The sequence below is a fragment of the Electrophorus electricus genome, chromosome 9 (assembly GCF_013358815.1).
Source record: "Electrophorus electricus isolate fEleEle1 chromosome 9, fEleEle1.pri, whole genome shotgun sequence".
NCBI classification, from domain to species: domain Eukaryota; kingdom Metazoa; phylum Chordata; class Actinopteri; order Gymnotiformes; family Gymnotidae; genus Electrophorus; species Electrophorus electricus.
In genome coordinates this window covers 22,220,331-22,244,724 of record NC_049543.1, presented here as the reverse complement: position 1 = coordinate 22,244,724, position 24,394 = coordinate 22,220,331, and the positions used below count along the sequence as shown (strand labels likewise).

At 43.7% G+C, this 24,394-nt stretch overlaps 1 protein-coding gene across 2 annotated transcripts; it reads left to right on the top strand.

Annotated features, from left to right (window-relative positions):
* The first annotated feature begins 326 nt into the window (after positions 1–326).
* dchs2 (dachsous cadherin-related 2) lies at positions 327–23,188 on the top strand. Of its 2 annotated transcripts, none has more exons than XM_035530089.1 (20): positions 327–2,030; positions 5,427–5,618; positions 5,940–6,171; positions 6,701–6,937; positions 8,465–9,499; positions 9,855–10,042; positions 10,467–10,566; positions 10,795–10,952; positions 12,657–13,494; positions 13,765–14,004; positions 14,507–14,641; positions 15,043–15,252; positions 15,597–16,454; positions 16,866–16,985; positions 17,226–17,437; positions 17,701–17,852; positions 18,113–18,243; positions 18,366–18,652; positions 19,121–19,262; positions 19,702–23,188. In XM_035530089.1, exons 1-20 carry the CDS (start codon positions 612–614, stop codon positions 22,185–22,187), a joined length of 9,372 nt encoding a protein of 3,123 aa, XP_035385982.1. In that variant the 5' UTR covers positions 327–611; the 3' UTR covers positions 22,188–23,188. The 2 variants fall into 2 exon arrangements, with proteins under 2 accessions (XP_035385982.1, XP_026873698.2); XM_027017897.2 differs by having other exon boundaries at positions 327–2,339.
* The last annotated feature ends 1,206 nt before the right edge of the window (positions 23,189–24,394 follow it).

Below are 24,394 nucleotides of genomic sequence, written 5' to 3'. Positions count from 1 at the left end.
GATGAACCAACTCTACCCTGAGCGGGGAAGATGTGACATGTTAAACAGCACTAATGTTAGCGGAAGATATCGGTGCTCTCTGATACCCACTCAGTCCTGCTTAACAGCGGAAGCTTCCGTCCGCTGTCTTAAACCTCTGTCCTCAAATGCCTTGAGCAGGTAAGGCGGGGCAGGTGTGCTTCTCCGCCGCTAGATGGCGCTACCGCTCCGGCTCATTAACTTATCTGCTCCTGGATCGCGTGAACCGAGTGGCTCGTTGCGTGCAAGACCGCGCGCAACCTTTCGTCACGCGGACCCGACTTGGAGCCGCGCGCTGCGCTCGGGTTGAGTGGGTTGCACCTGCTCGTGGCGGTTCTCGGGGTGCCTTGTAGACGTACAATAGCCGAAGTAGTCAGCAAACGGCTATAAAAGAGGTCGGGAGTAAAAAGACGCTGCTGCTGTGTAAACTGAGCAACGTTCCGGTCAAGCGCCAACTTGCGACTGGCTGCGTAAAGTGAACGTGGGCTGTACCAGTCCTCTCCGGCTGGTGTAGTCTGGGCGTGAGTATGATGGGTAAAAATGACCATTTTAAGCAAAATTGTTAAAGAGCATTTTGGACGTGATAGGTGAAAATGGAATTCTCTGCAAGAGCTCTGTTAAAACTTTTCGCCATTTTATTACAGTGCATAAAGTTGTCGGCGCAGGTGTATAACCTCAGTCTTTCCGTTGAGGAAGGCTTACCTGCGAGGACGGTAGTCGGAGACATGAAAGCTGTATTACCGGCCGCTGTGCCGACTAGCGGATTTTTTATATCCGAGAGCAGAGACTCTGATGTTTTCAAAGACCTAAAAATAGACGGAGACTCCGGTATCATCTCCACCACGGCTGTGCTGGACCGGGAGAGCAGAGACAAGTACGAGTTTTCCGCTGCCACGTTGGCTGGAGAGGTAATCAGAGTTAAAATTGTGGTCACGGATGTGAACGACAATTCTCCTGCATTCCCGGCTGCGACTGCGGAACTGAACGTCTCAGAGTCATGTCTTCCCGGATCGCGCTTTGAAATCGACGGCGCCCGAGACGAGGATGAGGGTCAGTATGGGATTCGAGGTTACAGAATTATGGAAGATGCAATGGAGGAAACGTTCAAAGTGGAGGCTAGGAGCGGGCAAGACAATGAGCTCCACATAGACCTGATTCTCATGAGAGAATTGGACAGAGAAATGCGAGGTTTCTACAGCCTAACCATTGAAGCTTTTGATGGAGGTACTCCACCAAAAACTGGCCAGTTGCAGGTACAGATTAATATTTTGGATGAAAATGACAACCAGCCTATGTTCAATCAAACTGAATACGGAGCGGCATTACTGGAGAACGTGAATCTTTTTACACCCGTGTGCCAGGTGTACGCTGTAGACCCAGACCTCGGCAGTAACGGCCTGGTCGCTTACGAGATTAATCGGTGGCAGAGTGACCCGAATGAGTTCTTCATCGTTGACAGAAGTGCAGGTGTCATTTGCGTGAACAAGCCTCTGGACTATGAAAGCCAGTCGTTTTTCGAGCTTGTCGTAACTGCATGGGACCATGGGGCTCCTCCAAAGTCCAGCAGCACGACTGTGAGAATCAGACTTCTGGATGTCAACGATAACAGCCCACATATTAATATTCTGTTTCTGAGTGAAACAGGGGATCCAGAGGTATCGGAGGACGCTGGCTGTGGGGAGTGTGTTGCCAGGATCTCTGTCTCGAACCCGGATCTGTGGGAGATTGGTGAGATCTGGGTGTCCCTTGAAGGTGGAGAGGGGAAGTTTGCCCTGAAGCACACAGATGAATTTGTGTTTGCTCTCTGTGTGGAAGGACCACTGGACAGGGAGCAGAAGGATCTTTACGAGCTCACAGTGATCGCCTCTGACTCTGGCTTTCCGTCCCTGAGAAGCATGCGGACGTTTCTCCTACGGGTCACCGACATGAATGACAACCATCCGGTCTTCGAGCAGAACACCTACGAGGCCAGTGTTCCAGAAGACGCCCCTGAAGGGAGCTCCGTCCTGCAGGTGAGGGCCCATGACGACGATGACGATTCCGGAATCTTCTACTCGATCCTGCAGTCGGCGCAAGAGCCCCTAGTGAATATTGACCCCCACACAGGCCTCATCACCACGGTGGCAGGCCTGGACCGGGAGAGAGAGCCACGTCTGGCCTTCCTGGTGGTGGCCGTTGATGGGGGCTTCCCTCCTCTGACCTCCACAGCCACTGTAAGCATCCATGTGGTGGATGTCAATGACATCAAGCCTGTGTTCAAACAGCAGTTGTACAATGTGACCATCCAGGAGCATCTGGCCATTGGAACATGCTTTCTACAGGTATATCTGGGATGTTGTATTGATTAGGTTCTGTTGGCTCAATAGTTAAGGTATTGAACTAGTGATCAGACGGTTGAGGGTTCGACCACTGCCAAGTTGCTTTTGGGCTGCTGTGCAAGGCCTTTAAGCCTCAATTGTTCCAGTTGTGTTCATGCTTTGGAAGTTGCTTTGGATAAAAGTGTAAGCTAAATGCCATACATGTAAATCATTAAAAGTTTCTTAAAAGTTATAGTTGTGCACTACAGACAGGTAGGTATCCATTACAGTAATTAATCATCCATGTGGGTGTAATACAATTTCTCCATGTCGGGTCCATAGGTACTAACAGTTATAAATCAAAATGAATGCTTATTCCAGGCTTGCACTGAAATATAAGCTTGATTAATTTGTTTGTATTCTGCATGACATCACATGCTGACAAGATAGGAAAAACCGTCAGTTAACTACAACACACACACACACACTGCTGTCTTATGGAGTAGGAGACAGCGCTAACTGACAGTGCATAAGCAAAAGTGCTTTCTTCCCTAAATACAAAGACAGCAGTGTTTCAGTGAAAAGGAAAGATGTCCTGTCTCTCCCTTAGTCACCGTGTGTGTGTGTGTGTGTGTGTGTGTGTGTGTGTGTGTGTGTGTGTGTGTGTGTGTGTGTGTGTGTGTGTGTGTGTGTGTGTGTGTGGCAAACTTGAAGCCTGGTACTGCCTTTCTGTGCCCTGGTACAACAAGTCAAACAGTGGCAGAGGATTCAACCACTACTGCATTATTCTTCATATATTTTACTTTCATTATGGATCAGTAATAGTTTGGACAGCTATGAAAACTTTAATGTCTGTTATTATTAACACACCAGTATCTAAGATTCCATTCTATTTTTCACTCCTGAGAAACCATGGGACAACCCCGAACTTGCATACATATCGAGCTTTTAATGGTCTCAACAGCAAATAACTAGAAAGCATTATAGACCCAAATGTGTTAGTTTGAATGTTATATGATTTGTTATATGATTTGTTAGGACCTTTTAAAGTTAATTTTGGGCTTGGCCCATTTTTTTACCCTGATGTGTATTCTCATGGTTAGTTTGGTCTAGTGGTTATCCTGCTTTAACACACCCTGTTCAGGTTCAGCACAGTTAGGCATCAGAAGCATTTAGCCATGGAAAACACTGAGCAGCACTGTAGCTCTTCAAAAACACACCGTGACATGTGTGCTCCAGATCCGTCTCTAAAAACACACTGTGACGTGTGTGCTCCAGATCCAACTCTAGGAACACACTGTGAGGTGTGCTCTAGATCCCTCTCTAAATCTGTTCAATGAGCAGAATTAGCAGCTTGGTTGAAAATGACATGGCATGAAGATCACCCACTTGTCTAATCATTCTGCAGTAATGTGTTATGGGGAGGCATCTGTGGCCTCTGGACAGGTGTAAAGGGCTTTTGTTCACCTGCACCACAGTCACTCTTGTGGGCATAAACCCTAAAACCTTCAGCGCAATAGATCACTCAGGTCTAGTACATTTGACTTTCTAGTACATGTTTAAAAGGCTGCCCCTGAACAGCATGATCCATTATGGCTATTCATGCATAAGGATTTTCGTTGTATTAAAATTGAAGTAAGATAGCTAAATTAGGCTTGTTTAAAGTCTGTCAAGTCTGGACTTGTTCATTCGTTACCGAGGCGAAGGTATGAGAGAAGAGGATCTCCTATCTTGTTGCTTTTCGACCTTGGCCAAAGGTTTCAAGGTCCCCGTGGCCCACATGACTCATAAATCGCCGCATGACATCACCTTTATTGCAGGGAGAGTGTTGATCACACGCTGCCGAATGCAGGGCTGCACGTTGCACGTATTTGCAGAGCTACTCTACACACTAGTAGCTCTGCAATAAAAGCTCACTACTCAGGATGAAGTAAGGAAGGTTTAGTTTAAAGTGTAAGTTTTCAGGGATGATTTTTTTTACACTTTTAGTTTATAGTTATTTTTTATTTTATAGCTTTAACCTTTACTGTAGTTTTAGTTGACTTTTAAGGACTTGTTCTCTTTTATATTTAAGGTGTGCTGTCATCTGCTGTATGTTGCTGTCATTTCAATGCCCTCTGTAGGTTACTGATTGCAATTGCACATTACAGTTACCGGTGTATTGGTTACATATTGCAAATGTATTGAAATATGAAAACAGTTACTATGATGGAATCTGTTTACAGGAGGATGAGGAGATTTGAACAGTTTTATTCTCCATTCAGGGTTCTATTTTGAGGGCTCGTGGAGAACAAATGGATATGTTTGTACTATATTAGTCCTAAATGTGACATACATGGTGCATCTTCTTTGTATATAGCTAAAATAAGCCTGACTAAAATTGAGTCACATCAAGTCACATCTCAGGTATAAAAACACAAAAAAAAAACTTTGTTTATGTCGGAGGTGTGTTAAACATCTCTTATTATACTTACCTTGTCATGTCCCTACCTGCCTAAATAAATAAATAATGGTAATTATCTTCACAAACACACAATAAAAAAAAATATCTTAGGGATCGAGCATTTGGACTTAACAACGTGCCAAATGTGAAGGCCTTCATGTAATAGTAGCAACTAATGCAGAGCACTAGAAGCTAAATAAATATACCAGTGGTCCGGTTGTGGGTGATGTCCCTAGCACATGTTTATCAGGCTCAGCAGTGGCGTTTTCACCCATGACAGTGTCCCTGCTGGATCATCCACCACTCAAACATGTCCAGGCAGCCGAGGACCTCATCCAGATAATCAAGTACTCCTGAAGGCATTAATGGGCAGTAATGGACAGGGCAGCAGTGAACCAGATCCATGTTGGGGACCTGAAATATCGGCACGTTTAAGATATCTGTACACCCAGAATGTTTGAATTATTACCGGAAATAGAAATGTTATCAGAAGTGGATAACCAACGCAGCCTATTGTATTTTTCCATAGAACAGGTTTTTGATGACAGGTTATTTGTTTGTAAAGCATATTTTTCAGTCGGTTAGAGATTAATGCCCTCTTAAAAGTTTTGTAAGACTTAAAACAAGTTGTAATTTGTGTAATTTGTGAAACTACTGATCACGTCCAGGTCCTTGCAGAGGATGGTGACAGTGGTGAGTTTGGAACAGTGCGCTACTCCTTTTCTGACGGGCTTGATGGTGAAGACACACATCCTCTCTTCCACATTGATCCTGTTACTGGGGAACTCTGCGTATCTCGGGACGTTGACCGCGAAACAGGCCTTGTGACCTTTGACCTTCTGGTAAAAGCTGAAGATTATGTGAGTGAATAGGGGTATTTTTTTTTCCCCAAATGTCCCCAAAGAACTAGGTAGTCTGTGCATTCTTAGATTTCACTATAAATGTACAGGTACTCTCTCTCATATTCTGTGCTAGGTCACGTAGAAATAAAAAGAAAATATTTACTTAATGCATTTCGAATAATTATAGCCAGAATATATAAACCAAATCTGAATCTTATGCTTGTTTGTTTTCTTGCTTATTTATTTGTTTGTTTGTATGTTTGTTTGCATATTTGCATAGCCTCCAAAGTTAAAAACAAATCCATTTCTATTATTCTCCATTTCCATCTTTCTCCTCAGGGAGCCCTCAAGTCCGAGGCATATGTGCACATTGATGTGGAGGACGTGAATGACAACGCTCCGGTGTTTAACTCTGACAAGTATGTCACAAGCATAAGCAGCCATACTCAGCCTGGAGATGAGATCCTCAGTGTGATTGCTACTGACCGGGACTCGAGCAACTGTGGACGAATCACGTACGAGCTTTTGCCTGGAGACGATGCCTCTCTTTTCTCTGTGGACCAATCAACAGGTAAGGGGGTCTGAGTCAGGTCTTTGTTCCAACTGAGAGCAGTCTGCAGACACACATGTGACCCTGTTTAAGGTATCACTTTTAGACCCTTAACATTGTTTTGACAGCGTTTTCAGATAGTGGTATTTGATCTGCACAGTATCCCGAAGTGTATACATAGTGAAGGACGTGACCACACCAGCTGCGAACCGCATAACCAAACTTGAGCTCCACGCACCAGTCCGAATGGAAAGCTCTACACACATTTACTTATTTATGATTACACCATGTGTGCTTCTACAAAGCTAACATGCTATTAATTCAGTCCAATTAAGGCTGAACACTTAAATCAGAGCATATTCCACATTTAAAATTGTTTAGGGTTTATCCCTATCCCTTTTTTAAATGCATAGGAATTGTATACATTATATGTATAGAGTCATATTTGCAGTGCTGCAGTGCTGTGTTGATAAGTTTCCAATTAAAGGCAGACTGCTTAACTGCTAAACGCCAGCTAAATGCAGATGTTCCTGTGTGTGTGTTTCTGTAGGCAAAATCTCTCTGTCCTCTCCGCTCTCCCAGACGGGAAGAAGCACAATGAAGCTCTCAGTCTCTGCCCACGATGGAGAGGGATTGGCTGCCCTGACGCCTGCTGACGTCACCGTCGCCGTCCTGCACACTGACCATGCCCCTGTAATCTTCCTGAAGTCCCATTACAGCTTCAGCGCTCCAGAGGACACGCCCCCCGGCACCTCTGTGGGAACTGTGCAGGCTGTTAGACCGCCCAGTGAGTCTTTTCATATAAAGGCCTCGGTGTATATCCTCATTATGTCAGTATGCCTTGTTTGTCACCCCCGAGGTCACATAAATGCATAACACCTTGGGCCGTCTCATCTTGCCGAGACACATGATGTCATATTAACTTTAGGCAATGTTGCATTAATGCATTAAGTAGCATTAATGGGACGTTGTGTTCGGTTTATGCAGTTTGAAGGGTGCAGCTGAACGGAAAGATGTCCGAATTGGCCTGGTAGGAGTGGGCGGGGTCAGTAGTGAAGTGGGAGGAGTCAGGGCAGAGTGAAAGAAGTAAAGGGTGAGCTAAAGGAAGGATGGCGTCAGTCAGCCTTGCTGGTCAGTGCTGTATTTTCTTTTGTCCTACGAATAGGAGACATTTCCTGCCGACATTTCACTCTTTACTACCCTACTCACTGGAGGTGGTAAGTTTAGCAAAGTGTGGAACAAAAGGCCATCTCTCTCCTTATACTGAGTGATGCGGCGTTCTCAGCTCACAGTCGTAACGCTGCTGGCCCGAGTGCCACAGGCGCGGGGGCAGGACGCACAGACTTCCTCGTTCGTTCATGACATTTATTGACATATAACACGAACAACACAAGTGGCACTCGCATACAATTACAAAGGTGAACATTATTAACATTTAACACTGACGATATACACATAAACACGAACTGGTGAAAACAAACACAGACGTTACGGGCTACAGCTATAGTTCACATTAGCGACTCACGTAGAGACATTGGTAGCGACAATGACCAACAAAGGGAGCACCCATGGACGGGTTTAAATACATTTTTTAAATACACGGTACATTTGTGGATCCCCCTGCACGCAGCGGGCCGTACCACGTGACTCTGGTGCGGGGGGGGGGGGGGGGGGGGGCAGTACGTGACAATAGTTAATTCAAACTCTCACACACATTTATGCAATTTACTTTTGTTGAATGGAAGACAGTTGAGGATATAATTTAGATTAGCCGCATCTTATCTGAATAATCCTCCTTATTGGAATTTGGTTGAAATATAGGTCTGGGAAAATGGAGCAAATCTTTTAATAAGATTTCTTTTTCCTTCTTATAAATGTATGTCATAAAGCAGTGGCATCATGTAGTTAGCCTTACACATGACAGCCTAACCCAGGATTTGATTAACACTGTATCTTAGAAATAACATGTTCTAAATCGATTTTTAAAATCAGGTTTGTTTGTTTTTTAATATTTTGTCGTATAATGTGTATTTAGTTGAAGTAATTGTACAGAGATCGGAACATAGTGTTATTTATAAGGCAGCAAAACATGACATGCATACAGGAGTTTTAAGTACTGCTAACCATACTAACCGATTATATCCTTTTCTTAATATCTTTAAAACGTGTCATATGTAGAAAAGCCACTTTACGGATTAACTTTTGTTTTTTAAAAGAATTTGAAATGCCACGGTCCATTTTTAATTCTTATTTATAGGCATTGATTAGTAAATGTGTATTTCTAATGGATGTTAATATATTGTCTCACCTGCAGATACAGTGGAAGCACTTTCGTATCGAATCTCCTCAGGTGACCCGCAGGATTTGTTCTCTGTAGATGCCCAGTCAGGTGTCATCTCTAACATCCTGACTCTGGACCACGAGTCCCTGCCCTGGGTCCTGCTCACCATCCAAGCACACATGGGCCCTGCACCTATCTATAGCAGCACCTACGTCAATATCACCATCACCGACACCAACGACAACCCGCCCGTCTTCACGAAGACGTCCGACAGCATCACCATATACCGTAATACTCCACCCGGGACAACGTTCTTCATCGCACACGCTCACGACCGAGACAGCGGCAGCAACGGGCGGATCCGTTACGCTCTCCGTCCCGAGAGCCATCGGTTCGTGATGCACCCCATCCTCGGGACGCTCACGCTAAACAGTGAAGTCTGGAGAGACGCCGTGGAGAGATACGAGCTCACCGTGGTGGCTGAGGATGAGGGCACTCCTTCGCTGAGCTCCTCCCTGGGCCTTGTGGTGGAGCTCGAGGACCCAGCTCCAGCAGATGCCGCTCTTGCCTTTGAGACTCTGTTCTACCAAGTGGAGATCGGGGAGAGTTCCCAGAGTGACACCCGTGTGATCCAAGTGCGTGCCCATGTGACCAGGAGCTTGCCTGGGTCTGGTTTGGCCACGTCAGCCCCGGTACTCACCTACACCCTAGAACCTCTCTCCGGTCCACCACCTTTCTTTCTCCAGCCAGACAGCGGCTGGCTCTTCGTGGCTCGGAGTCTCGACTACGAGTCAGAGCCCTCATACAGGTTCGGCGTTCGGGCCACGGTTAGGGATGGGTACGTGGAACTGACCGCCACGGCATCTGTGGTCATCATCGTGCGGGATGAGAACGACAACGCGCCTGTGTTCGGGAGAGGGAGGTACTTTTTCAGTGTGCCAGAGGGGCCCAACCCCCACGGTCTGATCGGAACCGTGAAAGCTAGAGACAGAGACTCATGGAAAAATGGACAGCTGTCCTACATCCTGCTGTCTGACGGGAAACACTTCCGCATCAACTCCCAAACAGGTGGAAGACCTTTTTAGCTTAGCAACCTATGCTTGAGCATGATATAATTCCTTAAACTTCATCCGTAGAGAACAGCATGTGTGTGAAGAATATCCAAATCACACTTTGTGATCCATGACATTTCTGATGAAGTCATGTAATGTGGTCAGTATTCAAATCATATTTATCCTCTAGAACCCAGTGTGACGTTGAAGTTTACTCCTGTTTCTTTCTCTTCTTATTTCCCGCATGTTTTTTTTTTTTATCTCCTATTTTTGGCCTCGATCTGTCTTCTTTTTCTCGCTCTCTCACTCTCTCACTCTTTCTTTCTTTCTCTCTCTTTCTCTCTCCCGCCCTCCCTGTGTGCTTCCTCCAGGAGAGCTCATAAACTGGATGGCCCTGGACCGGGAGAAGCAGTGCCATCACACACTGAGAGTTATGGTGACTGACCACGGCCAACCCCGCCTCAATGCCAGCACTACAGTCCACATACTGGTGACCGACGTCAATGACAACGCACCTCAGTTCACCAACCTTCCAGCCAGCAAGGAGCTGAGACTCCAGGTGTCCATTTGAACACAGAATCTCACTAATAACCCAAGGAAGGCGTGGCGTGCACAGTTGGCCCTGCACTAATAATGCTACTTGGAGGCTAATAGCTGTTGTTCATTATAAGAAACGTTTTACTAGAGAATTCTCACTGGGACTGACCATTTCCCAGCATAGCCTGAATCTGTGTCCACAAAACCATCCAGACACTTTCAAAATGTTGAGCGCCATAGATGATGTTCTTTTTTAGCAGGCCTTTCGTATGTGTGTTTTTTTATTTTATTAATCTCTTGGTTGGTTTTCAGTTGGGCAGTTATATTGCACCTGCAGCTGTTTGCCTGAGATAGGTAGCACAAACGTAAATGTGTACAGGTAAGTAGGTTATAACATAATGTAATGAATAGCAACCCCTTCCTGTCTCCAACAACTTGCTTGGCAGGTGTGGGCAGGACTTCCCGTGGGTTCTGTGGTGACCAGCATGTTTGCAAAGGACCCAGATGCAGGGGAGAATGGAACATTCACATTCTATCTCACATCAGGTAGGCAGAAATGTCTGTCTGTTACTAGCACATCATTTGATGTTTGTTACTAAGAACTTACGGAAAATTTGAACTGTTTGTGTATTATTCATTGGAGGTCATTTCTTGTTTTGATTCAAATGATCTACTTCCCTAAATAAACTATTTATTATTATTATTATTATTATTATTATTATTATTATGATTATACTCAATGCATTTCTAAAGCCTAGTGCTTTTTCTCTACAGGTAATAGAAAGGGTCATTTTGAGATAGATAGGCACAGTGGGGATATCAAGGTAACAGCACGATTTCGCCCAAATCCCCAAACCAGCTATACCCTCACTGTGGTTGCCATGGACAACGGACCCAAACCCCTGCAGCAGACAGCACTTGTACACATGCAGGTGATGGTTCATTATTTCCACCACAGATTGATACACTGCATTCCCGTCTCAGGGGAAAACATTAATTTCATTTCTTTGTTTGTTTTTGTTCATTTTATTTACAGCGGGTGAAATAAGTATTGAACATGTCACCAGTTTTCTAAGTACATATATTTCTAAAGGTGTTATTGACATGAAATTCTCACCAGATGTCAGTAACAACCCATCCAATCCACACATGCAAAGAAATCAAACCGTAAATGTCCATACATTAAGTTCTGTGTAATAATGAGAAATGACACAGGGAAAGTCATGAAACCAGATGAAATCTATCAGTAATTAGAAAGCAATCCTGCCACTTAGTGCAAATTAATATCAGATGGTTCAACTGATGGCCTATAAAAAGGTGTCTCATTACCAAGGTGCCACACAAGAAACATCTCATGATGGGTAAAACCAGTGAGCTCTCTCAAGACCTTTACAACCTTATTGTTGCAAAACTTACTGATGGCATTGGTTTCAGAAGAATTTCTAAATTACCGAAGGTTCCAGTGAGCACTGTTGGGGCCATAATCTGGAAGTGGAAAGAACATCATTTCACCATAAACCAGCCACGACCGGATGTTCAGCACAAAATTTCAGACAGAGGAGTGAAAGGAATTATCAGAAGATTATCAGAAGAGCCAAGGACCACCTGTGGAGAGCTATAGAAAGACCTGGAATCAGCAGGTACAATTGTTTCAAAGAAAACAATAATTAATGCACTCAACCTCCATGGCCTGCATGCACGTTCACCACGAAAGACTCCATTGCTGAAGAAAAAGCATGCTGAAGTGCCTTTAAAGTTTGCTCAGCAACATTTAGACAAGCCTGTGAAATATAGTTTGGTCAGATGAGACCAAAATTGAACTCTTTGGATGCCATAATACACACCATGTTTGGAGGTCAAAAGGCACTGCACATCACCCCCAAAACACCATACCAACAGTGAAGTTTGGAGGTGGGAACATCATGGTGTGGGGCTGTTTTTTACCATACGGCACTGGCACGCTTCATATAACTGAAGGAAGGATGAATGGACAAACGTACAGAGACATTCTTGATAAAGGTCTGCTGCCATCTACCAAGATGATGAAGATGAAACGAGGGTGGACATTTCAGCAAGACAATGATCCCAAACACACAGCCAAGGAAACTCTCAATTGGTTTCAGAGAAGGGAAATAAAGCTGCTAGAATGGCCCAGCCAACCACCTGACCTGAACCCAACCGAACATCTATGGAAGGAACTAAAGCTCAGAGTTCATAGAAGGAGCCCACAGAACTTTCAGGATTTGAAGTGTGTTTGTGTGGAAGAACGGGCCAAAGTCACACCTGAGCAAAGCATGCGACTAGTTTCTCCATACAGGAAGTGTCTTGAAGCTGTCATCACCAAAAAGGCTTTTGTATGAAGTATTAAATACATTTCAGTAAGCGTGTCCAATACTTTTTCCATGTCATTTCTCATTATTACACAGAACTTCTAGTAGACATCTACGGTTTGATTTCTTTGCATGTGTGGATTGGATGGGTTGTTACCGACATCTGGTGAAAATTTCATGTCAAAAGCACCTTTAGAAATATAATTACTTAGAAGATTGGTGACATGTTCAATACTTATTTCTCCTGCTATGCATGTTATTGTATGAAGTCAATATTTTTCTAAATTTTTTAACACACTATTTCAGGTCTATGGTTCACCAAAAGAAAATGGCCACCGTGACCTTCCTGGCCTCAGTCGTTTCACTGTGAAAGAGAACACCAGGCTGGGAACCATCATTGGGTGTCTCAGATTTTCTGGGGGATCCAGTAAGCAGTTGCACTACTCTGCTGTTGAGGGGAATGGGAGCTTGCACTTTGGTGTTGACAAAGTCAGTGGTGACCTCTATGTGACACAGCCTCTCGACTATGAGGCTACACAGGGATACTTTCTGGCTATACAGACCGAGGCTCCTCCTACAATCAAGGCCACCGTTCTAGTGGCTGTTGATATTGAAGATGTCAATGACCACACCCCCTGGTTCCCTGGTGACGACAGTGTCGTCGTGTTTGGTGTTCAGGAGGACACAGATGTGGGAACAGCAGTGTATGCTTTTAAAGCTCTTGATGGTGATGGTACTCTTCGTCACAGTGCAGTACGTTACACAATGACCTATGACCTTGAGTCTGATATGGAGGACCTGCCATTCTCTATTGACCCTCACACTGGGGTTGTCACGACAACTGCACAGTTGGATCGAGAGCACTCCCACAGCATTGCATTCACCATCACCGCTAGCAACCAACCCGAGGGGCCAAATGAAAACAGACACACCTCTGTAACGGCTCAGGCATTCCTATTGGACGTCAACGACAACAGCCCTGCTTTTGTTTCCATGGACACAGTTCATGTGGCAGAGGACACGGAGGTGGGAAGCCTCCTTCATCACTTGCTGGCCACCGATGAGGATGAGGGAACAAACAGTCATGTGACCTACAGTCTGATTGGTGGAAACGAAGATGGACACTTCCACTTGGAGAGAACAGGTGCAGTATTTATTCAGACGCCGTCAGTACACACCTACAGCAGAAATACTCATTCATGCGATTTAAATATTATATAAACTTACACCTATTTATCAAGCGTTTCCTGAAATTCTGCCATAATCCTCCAGTTATTCTGTTTGGCGGTGATGATATTCATGTCTAATTGAGAGGTCCCCCTTTTTCCAAAAACTCAACATTTGTGATATGTTATTAGCCCCCTTTTCTGTCTTTTAATAACTATCTTTGGTCTGTTTTCCTGTTTATTTCTAGGTCACTTGTATCTGAACTCTTCTCTGGACTACGAATCCCAGCATGCCTTTTCCCTCACAGTGCGAGCCTCGGACAGCGGCCTGCCACCTCTGTCCAGCACCTGTACTCTGACTGTGGTGGTGGTGGATGTAAACGACGAGGCTCCGGTCTTTGAACCGCACTTTTACGTTGCCAGTGTGGTGGAAAATCAACCTGCAGGGCAGCCTGTGGTTACCGTGCACGCACTTGACCTGGACTCAGGTAGACACCCATGCTTCCCCAACCCCCATAACAGCTGTGCGTATGGAGTGCCTTTAGCCAAGGGGAGGGATCAAAGTACCGTATCCTGTACTTGAATGGTTCGCACTGACAGTAGAGCACATCGGAGCTGGCAGTGCAGACAGACTCGACGGAAGACCAGACTGTGTCATTCCTAAATTCCTCCATGTGCTGGCATAATCATTTTAATTTCAATATTCAGTACTTATACCAGTTGGAGCTTGGTACCATTACAGTCCAAGACTTCGTTTAAAAAAACAACAACTTTAATTTCAACATTTCTACATTACTCATCATTTAACATTGGAATTTGGAGGTTTTATGAGAGCTATTATAGTAGATAAGAATAAAATGTATTGCTTTGATCTATTGACATCTACCGATTTGATTTTATTTCTTTCTGTTTGTAAGAGTATTATGTCTACAATTTAGCAGTTTATATGAAAATGTGGTGTGTGTGTGTGTGTCTGTTTTACTTTAATAGAGGAGAATGCTGTGTTGAGCTACAGTATCCTGCCAGGACCTGGTTATGAGTTCTTCACCATAGACTCACACACTGGACTGATCAGCACATCCAGCCAGCTGGACAGGGAGCTCCAGCACAGTTTCACCCTCAGAGGTAAGACCTACCTGGCCATAGCAGCTTTGCATTCCCTGCTTACCCTCCACAGACCTCTGGGATTCATGCTGCTTTAATGTGTACCATTACATTGTGTTAACCATACTTACATCAAACCAAAACATCCTGCAACTGCCTCAAAATTTATGGTACTTCTATTATGTCATTGCTATCGACTCTTGTACTGAAATGAATGCTAATTCAGAAGTCAGGCTAACTGAAACGTCCTTGAAAATTTCTAAAATGACATCATACATTGCTGGCATTTTCATAGACAAGCGGTCCATTTTGTTCAGCACTGCAGTAGGTACTTGGCCCACACATTTCTAAAAATTCAGACTCTGACACTGCTCAATCACAGTGCGGCCAGCTCTCATGTACTCTGACTGGTTGGTTTGCAGTTCAGGCAGAAGACGGTGGAACACATCCTCTCTCCAGCACCGTGACCGTCCTTTGCTCTGTGCTCGATGACAACGACAACCCCCCCGAGTTCTCCCAACCAACCCTCCACATCACCATCCCAGAGAACCTCCCTCCAGGGGTCATTCACACCACCCACGCCTCTGACCCAGACTGTGGGATCAACGGGACCGTGAAGTACTCTATACAGAGTGAGAGGATGTTTTCTCCATACACAGTTCACTTACTTGTGTTATGTGCTAAGTAGTTTCCAGCCCAGACATGAATTTGTGGAGAGAATGGGTTCCGAGGACATTGGTTACCTCTAATACAGTTTCTGGTCTTACACTGCAGATTTGGGCTAGAGTTTTGGACCAGAAAACTATACTGGTAGTCTTCTTTATTAGTCCAAGGCTAAACATAAACTGGGTGTGTTGAGTCACTCCTAAATCACATACCGCATGAATTATTTTACAGTTTTGGATATTTTTCCATCATGTCAGCGTTTCGCGTAACCTCTCCTCATTCTGCTTTTTCTGTTTCTGCAACTGATTAGATGCAGACGACGATTTCTCCATTGACGCAGCGACCGGAGCCATCAGCAGTACTAGAGTTCTGGACAGGGAGGAGCGTTCCAACTACGCGCTGCTCATCACAGCCAGCGACCAGGGCCCCTATCCTCTCTCCGCCAGCCTTCTCTTCTTTGTGTCTCTGTCTGATGAGAACGACAACAGCCCCACGTTTGGCAGTAGGAGCTACCACGTCTCCGCCAGTGAGGGGCTCCCCGTCGGCTCCGAGATCCTCCAGCTCGGCGCGCAGGACCCAGATGAGGGCCCCAACGGCGAGGTCACCTTCTCGCTGGCTGAAGAGACTTCCGGAACCTTTGCTGTGGACTTCTCGACAGGCATAGTGCGCCTGACGAAACCGCTGGACCGGGAGACATGCTCTCAGCACACCTTCCGCGCCGTAGCAACCGACAGCTGCAGCCAGGGTCCTCGCAGCTCAGTTGTCGCGGTCGCCGTTCATGTGGATGACGTAAACGACAACCCGCCCACATGCGCCACGGAGCCCGTCTGGGTGTCTGTCGCGGCAGGTGATGCTCGCCCCGGGCGGCCCATCACCACGGTAACAGCCGATGACCCAGACCAGGGAGAAAATGGGACCATGCAGTTCGGCTTGGTGGAGGAAGACGCGCTGTTCCAGGTCAACCGGTCCTCCGGGGAGGTGGTCGTCAAGGCCCCGCTGGGTGAGGGTGTATCTAGGACCTGGCTGCTGTCAGTGTGGGTTGCGGACCAGGGCACGCCTGCTCTCACCTCTACCTGCCTGCTGCTTGTTCAGCTCAACGGGGAAGAGCCTCCACTAAGGTTCACTGAGCAGATCTATGAAGTCACCATACCTGAAAACATCGAGACAGGTGCAGTACACATGGCTCTCTCACATCCTGTCCTCAGCGCATAGCAGCCGTGGTCAGCAGGTTCTGTGCTTCTCCTGCTCTAACACGTCCTGCTCAAGAGGCGAGCTGGTAATGAACAGATGAGTCGAAACTGGCTTGTTCGAAAAGGGAGAACACAGTGGTTGTGGTTGCAAATCTTGGTTAGGTTTTACATATTTAGTGATCGTACGTTGTGGACGTTTTGGTGGTGTTTTGTTGATTTTGTCATCGGTTCAACAACCAGTTTGAATTCTGCACTGATTATGACTAAGAGCAAACCATGTTGTGTTTGACTTTTATTAGATACTAATTCAGTGTTTACAGTTATTAAGGTTGGGTTTACTGCGGCTTTTAACCAGTGATGAGTTGCATCTCTTTATTTCACACAATAAGGCTCCTGGGTGGCAAATGTGGTGGCCCATGAGCAGACTGCACCTGGGAACATGATGAAGTACAGCATGTTCAGCGACCCTGAGAGCAAGAGCAGAGCTTTCAGCATTGATCCCGACTCAGGTGAGAATTGGACCAGGTGTCACCATGGTATGTGTGTCTGTCTTCTGCCTAGATAACCAAGGCTCTGCATTTTGGAGTGCATGGCACCAAGTCAAGAAGAGCCTAATAATTCATTAATAAGTTAGATTTACTGTGTGTAAACACTGAATTACCTCCAGAAAATCCTTTTTTGCATCTAACCTCAGGCTATGTTTAACTGCTCAGATTCTAGCCATCATAACCACGCCAGTGTTTCAACAGGTGATATAACAGTTCAAGAGCAGAGTCTGCTTGACTTCGAAATGGAGCACAAGGTTAATTTGGTGGTGGTGGCAGAAAATGACCGCCATTCAGCCTACGCCAGAGTGATCGTCACTCTGCAGGATGTGAACGACAACGCTCCAGTGTTTAAGCAGAGTTACTACAGGACTGCAGTGTGGGAGGAGCAGATTCACAACACTTACGTCATGCAGGTAAATGTGCTTGGCTGTTGTTGATAAGTTAGGTGATGGAAAAGATTCCTTTACACTAGAACTTTTGTACTCTAAATAAATGTTTATCATTAAATAGATTGAATGGAACATGATGTTGCTATAATACCTTCTATCTATGCATTATATATCTTATTCGTGTCTTTCTGTTCCTATTCAACTTGCTATAATTCCTTACGTATAAGTTGTTTAACCCCTTCATGTGGGTATCAGAGGTCCCATTTATTGCTCACTTGTTTTTGTAGGTGTTGGCAATGGATTCTGACAGTGGGTTGAATGGGCAGATAGACTACCTAATTGTGAATGGGAACCGTGGCGACGCCTTCATCATTGACTCAGTTCGTGGGATACTGGCCACCAATGCAGTCCTTGATCGAGAGATCACTGACTCTTACAAGTATTCACAATTCCTTTACCGTTAAAGCCTTACTCAAAATCTCACAGATATTTCTATGCAGGCCACTGTACACCATAAACTTGGTATAAATAAATGACTGCTGAAATTTAATAATGCACCCATGCAAGGGAATTAACAAATATGCTTATGTAATTAAATATGTCAACCTAGTTATTTATATCTAAACTATTAAATATGCAAATATTCATAAACATGCAGTGCCCTCCTAGTCTTTTAATCAAGTTTTGATTGACTGACAGGTTAATTCTTGAAGCTAGAGACAAGGGGAGCCCCCCTCTCACGGGCACCTGCACTGTTCGGGTGCAGGTTATTAACGTCAACGACAACAGTCCAACAATACCACCAATGGAACCTCTGGTGGTCACAGAGAGTAAGACACTTAATCACTAATTTCAGATATAGTTGAGAGGCTACACTGATCACTAAAGAAAAAGCCTAAAATCATACCAAAATGCTCAAACAAAAACCATCTCTATCTTATTGAACATTCAGATCTTCCTGCTGGCCACATTATTGGCCAGGTCATTGCCAATGATGTGGACCTCAGTTCGACGATCACCTACAGCTTATCAGCAAAAGGAGAAGCAAATGGAAGCTTTGCCATTGACCGTTACTCTGGGATCATCACCTTAGCCAGGAGTTTAGACTATGAAGAGCAAGTTCTGCATACACTGAAAGTAGTAGCTTCGGACTCTATCCACCAGACTGAGGCACAGATTACTATTCAAGTGCTAGACGTGAATGATAACGCACCAAAGTTCTCTCAGGAGTTCTACCAGGTTTGGCACAGTGCATGTTTACTTAGTAGTGGTGTAAAATGGGTAATTTGACAGTAAAATGGTAAGCTGTAAAGTTTACTGTAAATAACATGGTGGTGTAAAGCTGTTGTCCATGACGATCGATAAAGACCTTGTCCAGTACAGATATGAGTATGTACTACTACTTATATGTCCTGTGTGATTTTAGATCTCAATGAGAATATTTTTTTGGGTGTAAAAATAAAACCTGGCGGTTCCAAAACAATAAATTATCCCTTTAGAAATCTGTTTGCAATGCCCACATTGTGGTCAGTTTTAAATGTTCAGTATTTTTTATTCATATTATAACAGCTCAGTGTTTGTGTTTGTTCATCATACAAAACTACTGTATCACAAACATTTATATAAACCTACAATGGAAGGTCCTGTGTGGTACGTCTGACTTGAATTCTGTTCTTTTCTTGTGATCTTTTTCTTTCACTACTGCAGGTCTTCTTGCCTGAGTTGATGTCAGCAGATTCATTTGTTGTGGCAGTAACGGCAACAGACAAAGACTCTGGTTTGAATGGCAAGATTTCTTACAGACTTCTCTCTTCCCCATTGAATGGGTTTTACATCAATGCAGAAAATGGTAATATTTGTTAAAAAGTTTCACTCTCGCACTAAATACTGAAAGCAAACCCAGACTGTAAGGTTAGAAAAAATGTCAACACAGTTAATCAGTGAGAACTTACTATGTCTTTTCAGAGTCCCATTTTTAACATTGGTTTTCATTTTTACCAAGTTAACCAGTACTAATAGTTTAGTACTAATTATTTTGGCATATACTTTTTTCAGGCATTTACTTGTTGTTCAGTGCTTACATATTTTACTCAATTAACGTTATTTATGTTTCCTTGATAGGAATCATAATATAGTATTTAAATTATGGGAAAAATGTAATTTTCATATAACATTCAAATCACCTGCTAAAACCTTAAAAGACAGCAAAATCCGGTTTGAAAATATATGTATATTTGTTACTGCAAAATATAATATGTAGCAATGGCGCTTTTCTTCTTTGTATTCAGGTTCTATATACACCAACAAGCCTCTGAGGTATGTGTCTAGCAGTAACGTGGTCCGGATTCTTACAGAAGCTCGGGACGGTGGTGACCCTACCCTCTTTAGTGTCGCGTCCTTGGACATACAGGTGTTAGATTCCAACGACCATGCACCTTTCTTCCAAAACCACAGCTACAAGGTGAGTGTTTGCGAGGACGCACCTGCGGGGAATGTACTCCTCAGCCTGCTTTCTGAAGACCTGGACTACTCAGATGAAAACACTCACTTAGACTATGTGATCACTGGGGGTAATGAGGAGAGGCACTTCTGCATTGAGATGGTAAATGTGCCAAAAGGTGCCCAGCAAAGTACTGTGGGTAATGTAGTGCTCTGTAACATGCTGGACAGAGAAACAACGGAAACATACTCACTGACCGTTACTGTGATGGACAGAGGAACGCCTCCACTCAACAGTTCAACAATAGTGTCCGTCACTGTGCTGGACATCAACGACCACGAACCTGTTTTCAGCAGCTCAGAGTACTATGCGCATGTCACTGAGAACAGCCCACCAGCAACTGCTGTGGTCCAGGTGTTTGCTCATGACCCCGACCTTGGACCAAATGGCACAGTAAGATATGATGTCATCTCTGGCAACAGTAAGGGTCTGTTTAGATTGAACTCTCATACTGGCGCTCTAGAAGTCAATGGCACTCTGGATTTTGAAGAAGATTCCAGACACACCTTAACTGTCCAAGCCTCGGATGGCGGTGGTCCAGGTAACAGGCAGGTATCTTTTGCTGTGATTTACATCGCAGTGCTGGATGAGAATGATAATTCCCCCTTCTTCTTGTTTTCTGCCATCAACTGCTCAGTGGCAGAAAACCTGCCCGTTTTTACCCCAGTATGTGTGATCCACGCTGTTGATCATGACGCAGGGGGCTTTGGACTCCTGACATACTCGATCTTGACCTCCTGTTTCATGGAATATGGAACTGACAACCCAGACGGGAAAGAGGCTTTTGCCGTTGACGCTCTAACTGGAGACATCCATACTAGACAGACATTTGATTACGAGAAGCAGAGTGAATACTGTTTTGTGGTTGAGGCTCGAGATAAGGGGGATCGAACAGCTACAGCGAGGGTTCAGATAGCCATCGATGGCACAGATGAGTTTAGTCCTGTGTTCACCCAGAATACCTACCGTTTCGTTCTATCGGACAATGCGAGACTGGGGCAAAGTGTGGGTGACGTTATGGCTATGGACCACGATGGGGGTCTGGATGGCATTGTGGAGTACTCTTTGGTTAGGCCATCCCCCTTTTTTAACGTAAACAAAACGTCAGGAAGCGTCTATATCTCAAATCCAGTGTATCGAAAAGCAGGCGCTTCCTCAAAAGATGATGTGGCAAAAGTGATGGTTCTGGCAAGCAGTCCAAAGCCCGATTCCAGATCGACGACCTGTCTTGTTCTTGTGAACATATCTCAGTCCACAGAAGCTTTGACCGGTGTTGCTCTCAGTGTTCGGACTGTCAAACTCGGTGTCTCGTTAACAGTGTTCCTTCTGCTTTTGATAAGCTTCATTAGTCTAGTAGTGAGGTATAAGACAAACGAAAATGCCCATAAGAAGTCAGCTTCCTTAGCTGCAGATCCTCGCCATGGGACTGAAACTTCTGGAATATTGCGAAGAGATCCTCAAAATAGTGTTGCTGGCCTGAAACATACCACATTGAACATGCAAACAAAAAGGAAGTTCCTCATCCCTTTGAGGAACTCTGGCGCAAGCGGACGAGGCTCTGCAGAGGGTGAAACTGCTGAAGATCAAGATATTAAGATGATCTCTGAATACCAGTGTCTTAAGCAGCTTGTGGTTCCACATCTAGACTCAGGGATTCCGATGGAAGACCAGTTATCCTGCTGTCCAGCTAGTTTGGGCACAGGCAAAATGGCAATAATGTCGAGTGTTGAGAGTCTTCATAATTTCAAGGAAGAAGGAGGTGGTGAAGGGATGCTAACTCAAGCGGTCAGCATGAGGGAGTTGGACGGGGTCATGAGAGATCGTGTGTCATTTCCTAACCACCAGGATTTTAGTGAGGGATCTCTCACCAGTCTTATTTCCTCAGAAGGGAAATTGTATGGCACCTATGGCTGGGACCACCTGAAATGGGAATCTCATTTCCACCCCCAGCCATCTGTCTTCTCAGACCTTGACATGATCCATGGCAAAGGCAGTGAAGAAGCCGTGCAATCAGAGTTCCACAGTCTCCTGCCCCAGAGAACAGCGTCCCAAGGTAGAAGGCCCTCATACTCCAAGTACACATACTCTCTTTTGGGAAGGAACGTAAGACAAACGTCTTCTGCCATGACCTCCAGCGTATCTCCCTCTCTCTCACTTCTGACTCTGAGGACGCCAAATGCTTCTCCCGTGGTATCAGAGACCGGACTGGGTAGCTTTAGAAAAATGACCCCCTTGTCAACAGATGTCTTGGAGAATGCAGAGGTAAAGGCATGATTTGTGCTTTGATGTTTTTTTTAAACCCTTCATCTAATGAATTTAAGCTGGGGACAAGAATGTGAATCAGTGTGTTGTATTAGATTCAGCTGCACAACCCTCAAAGTTGTGTTAAGAAATCAAGTCCTTGGGCACATGTGAACATTGAATATATATATAAGCACTGGGACTGGAAGGAAGAAGCTCACTAAAAATTTTATGGCTGCTTTTGTCGAACCCATCAATGTTGAACAATGCAAGGCAGTATCAGCACTATGGTTTAAAATATATTTGTAGTAGAATTGTTTTCTGTTTATTTCGATTTAAAAACAATTAAAAAAATATCAGGTGTGTCATGTTTAAAATCTTGGCATTGTGTGAGCAAATATAATTACAAACCTTTTCTGATTCTGTCATTAGGAGCATACTACATTTCAGTGTATTGACTAATACAAGCATATTATTACTCCAGGTTTTACTCAATAAAATGTGTTTTTGTTTATTTTATAAAACTTGCCCGATAATGGTTCAAATCTGACCTGCCAAATGAAGCTAGAATCATATTGTGGACCATAACTGGAATGAAAAATTCTGCATTAGAGACAGGAATTTATATATATATATATATATCTCAGTATGACAGTACATCTACTCCCTGGGAATCAAATCCATGACATTTTTTCATAGTACCGTATCCTACCTGCTCTGCCAAATAGGGGGTAAAATATAGGCTACATTACTACTGTCATTACCAAGGTAAGAATTTGACAGTTTAAGCGTGTCTCTTTCTAAAAGTATCATTTGGAAAATGCACTAAGGTGGAGAAAAAGCCATGAATGTTGAGTTGACTTTTTGTTGTTTATCCATTTCTGTAAGTGATGAATTAATTGCAGAGAACTGTATTCTAATGTCGCAAACATGTCTTTTAATGTTGTTCTTTTTATATATTGTTGCATTTTGTGGTACTCTTCTCTACATTGTACCAACATTTACAAAATAAATGCCTTCAGAAAAAAGTGTAATGGGGCAGTTTTTATTTATACTCTTTTTCTGTAGCATAAATTAGATTAGTGAAATGTTTGTCAACCTTGTATGTATGCAGCACATTTACATATCTTAGAAGTATACTTTGTTGTACAGTAATTGCTGTCTGACATTGAAAGTGTAAAGTCCTTTGAATGAATTGTTGACTCTTCACAGGAAAAAGGCTATAAAAGACCATATATACCTACAATATATGAAGACTGTTTTGAATAGACAGTTTTGAAATAATTGGTTTTGAATCAATCAGAGTATGTTTGACTATTAAGTGAAAGATTTTAAGCAATGAACATAAGTACCTTTTATCATACTGGTATATTTTAGAACGTGTGACTGAAAGTGTGATCTTACTGGTATATATTGGAAAGTGTGACATATTGTTAAATAATTTTTATTCAAGTTTAAAATATGATTTGCGTTGTGTGAAAATTGGACCATGGCATAATTGTGTGTTTCTGTTATTTCCCATTTGTCAGAACTTTAAGCTCACTAGCATGAAATAAATGAAATGTCTTTGAAATGTTGCATGAAATGTTGCAAACACTATCCCTTATTCACCAACAGGTACAGAAAACATGACGTTTTAACCATAACAGGATGCGGATACTCGAGAACACTATACACTGCATGTTATAAGATTTGCTAGAGTGCATTGAAGAAAAGATTCACTTTTGAGAGTATACAGTGAGGAAGAGTCTGCTCTCAGATTTTGTGGTGGAATGTGGATCACTGTGTATAACTGAGTTCAGCGTAGCTAAAATTTTTCAGTATAAATTGCTACTAAAATAAAAAAAGGTTAGATAATGTGTCCTGATATTTTCTCTTGTATTTTATTGGTTAAGATCAATTAAAGCTATATATAAAACCTGGGAGCTTATGTTCCACGGCCCTTAGGTGTTTAAACTACATAGCTTTAAGTTTAAAAACTAGAGTAGATGGCAAACAACAAGTTATCCACGAGGCAGCACACAGGAGCAATTCAAGGTTAATTTGGTACTGCACAATTATTAGTTAGGAGGTGTTACCATGAATAACAAGAAAAGTATTATCACCAAATTAAAGTTTTATTGCATGATGTTATGATGCTGTTCTCACTTTGGTATTTTATACTTTAATCGAGGGAGGAAATGGGTTATCCTTTGTAGGTATTTAGTGTTTTAAGCTATTAGAGGATAGCTAGTCCATAA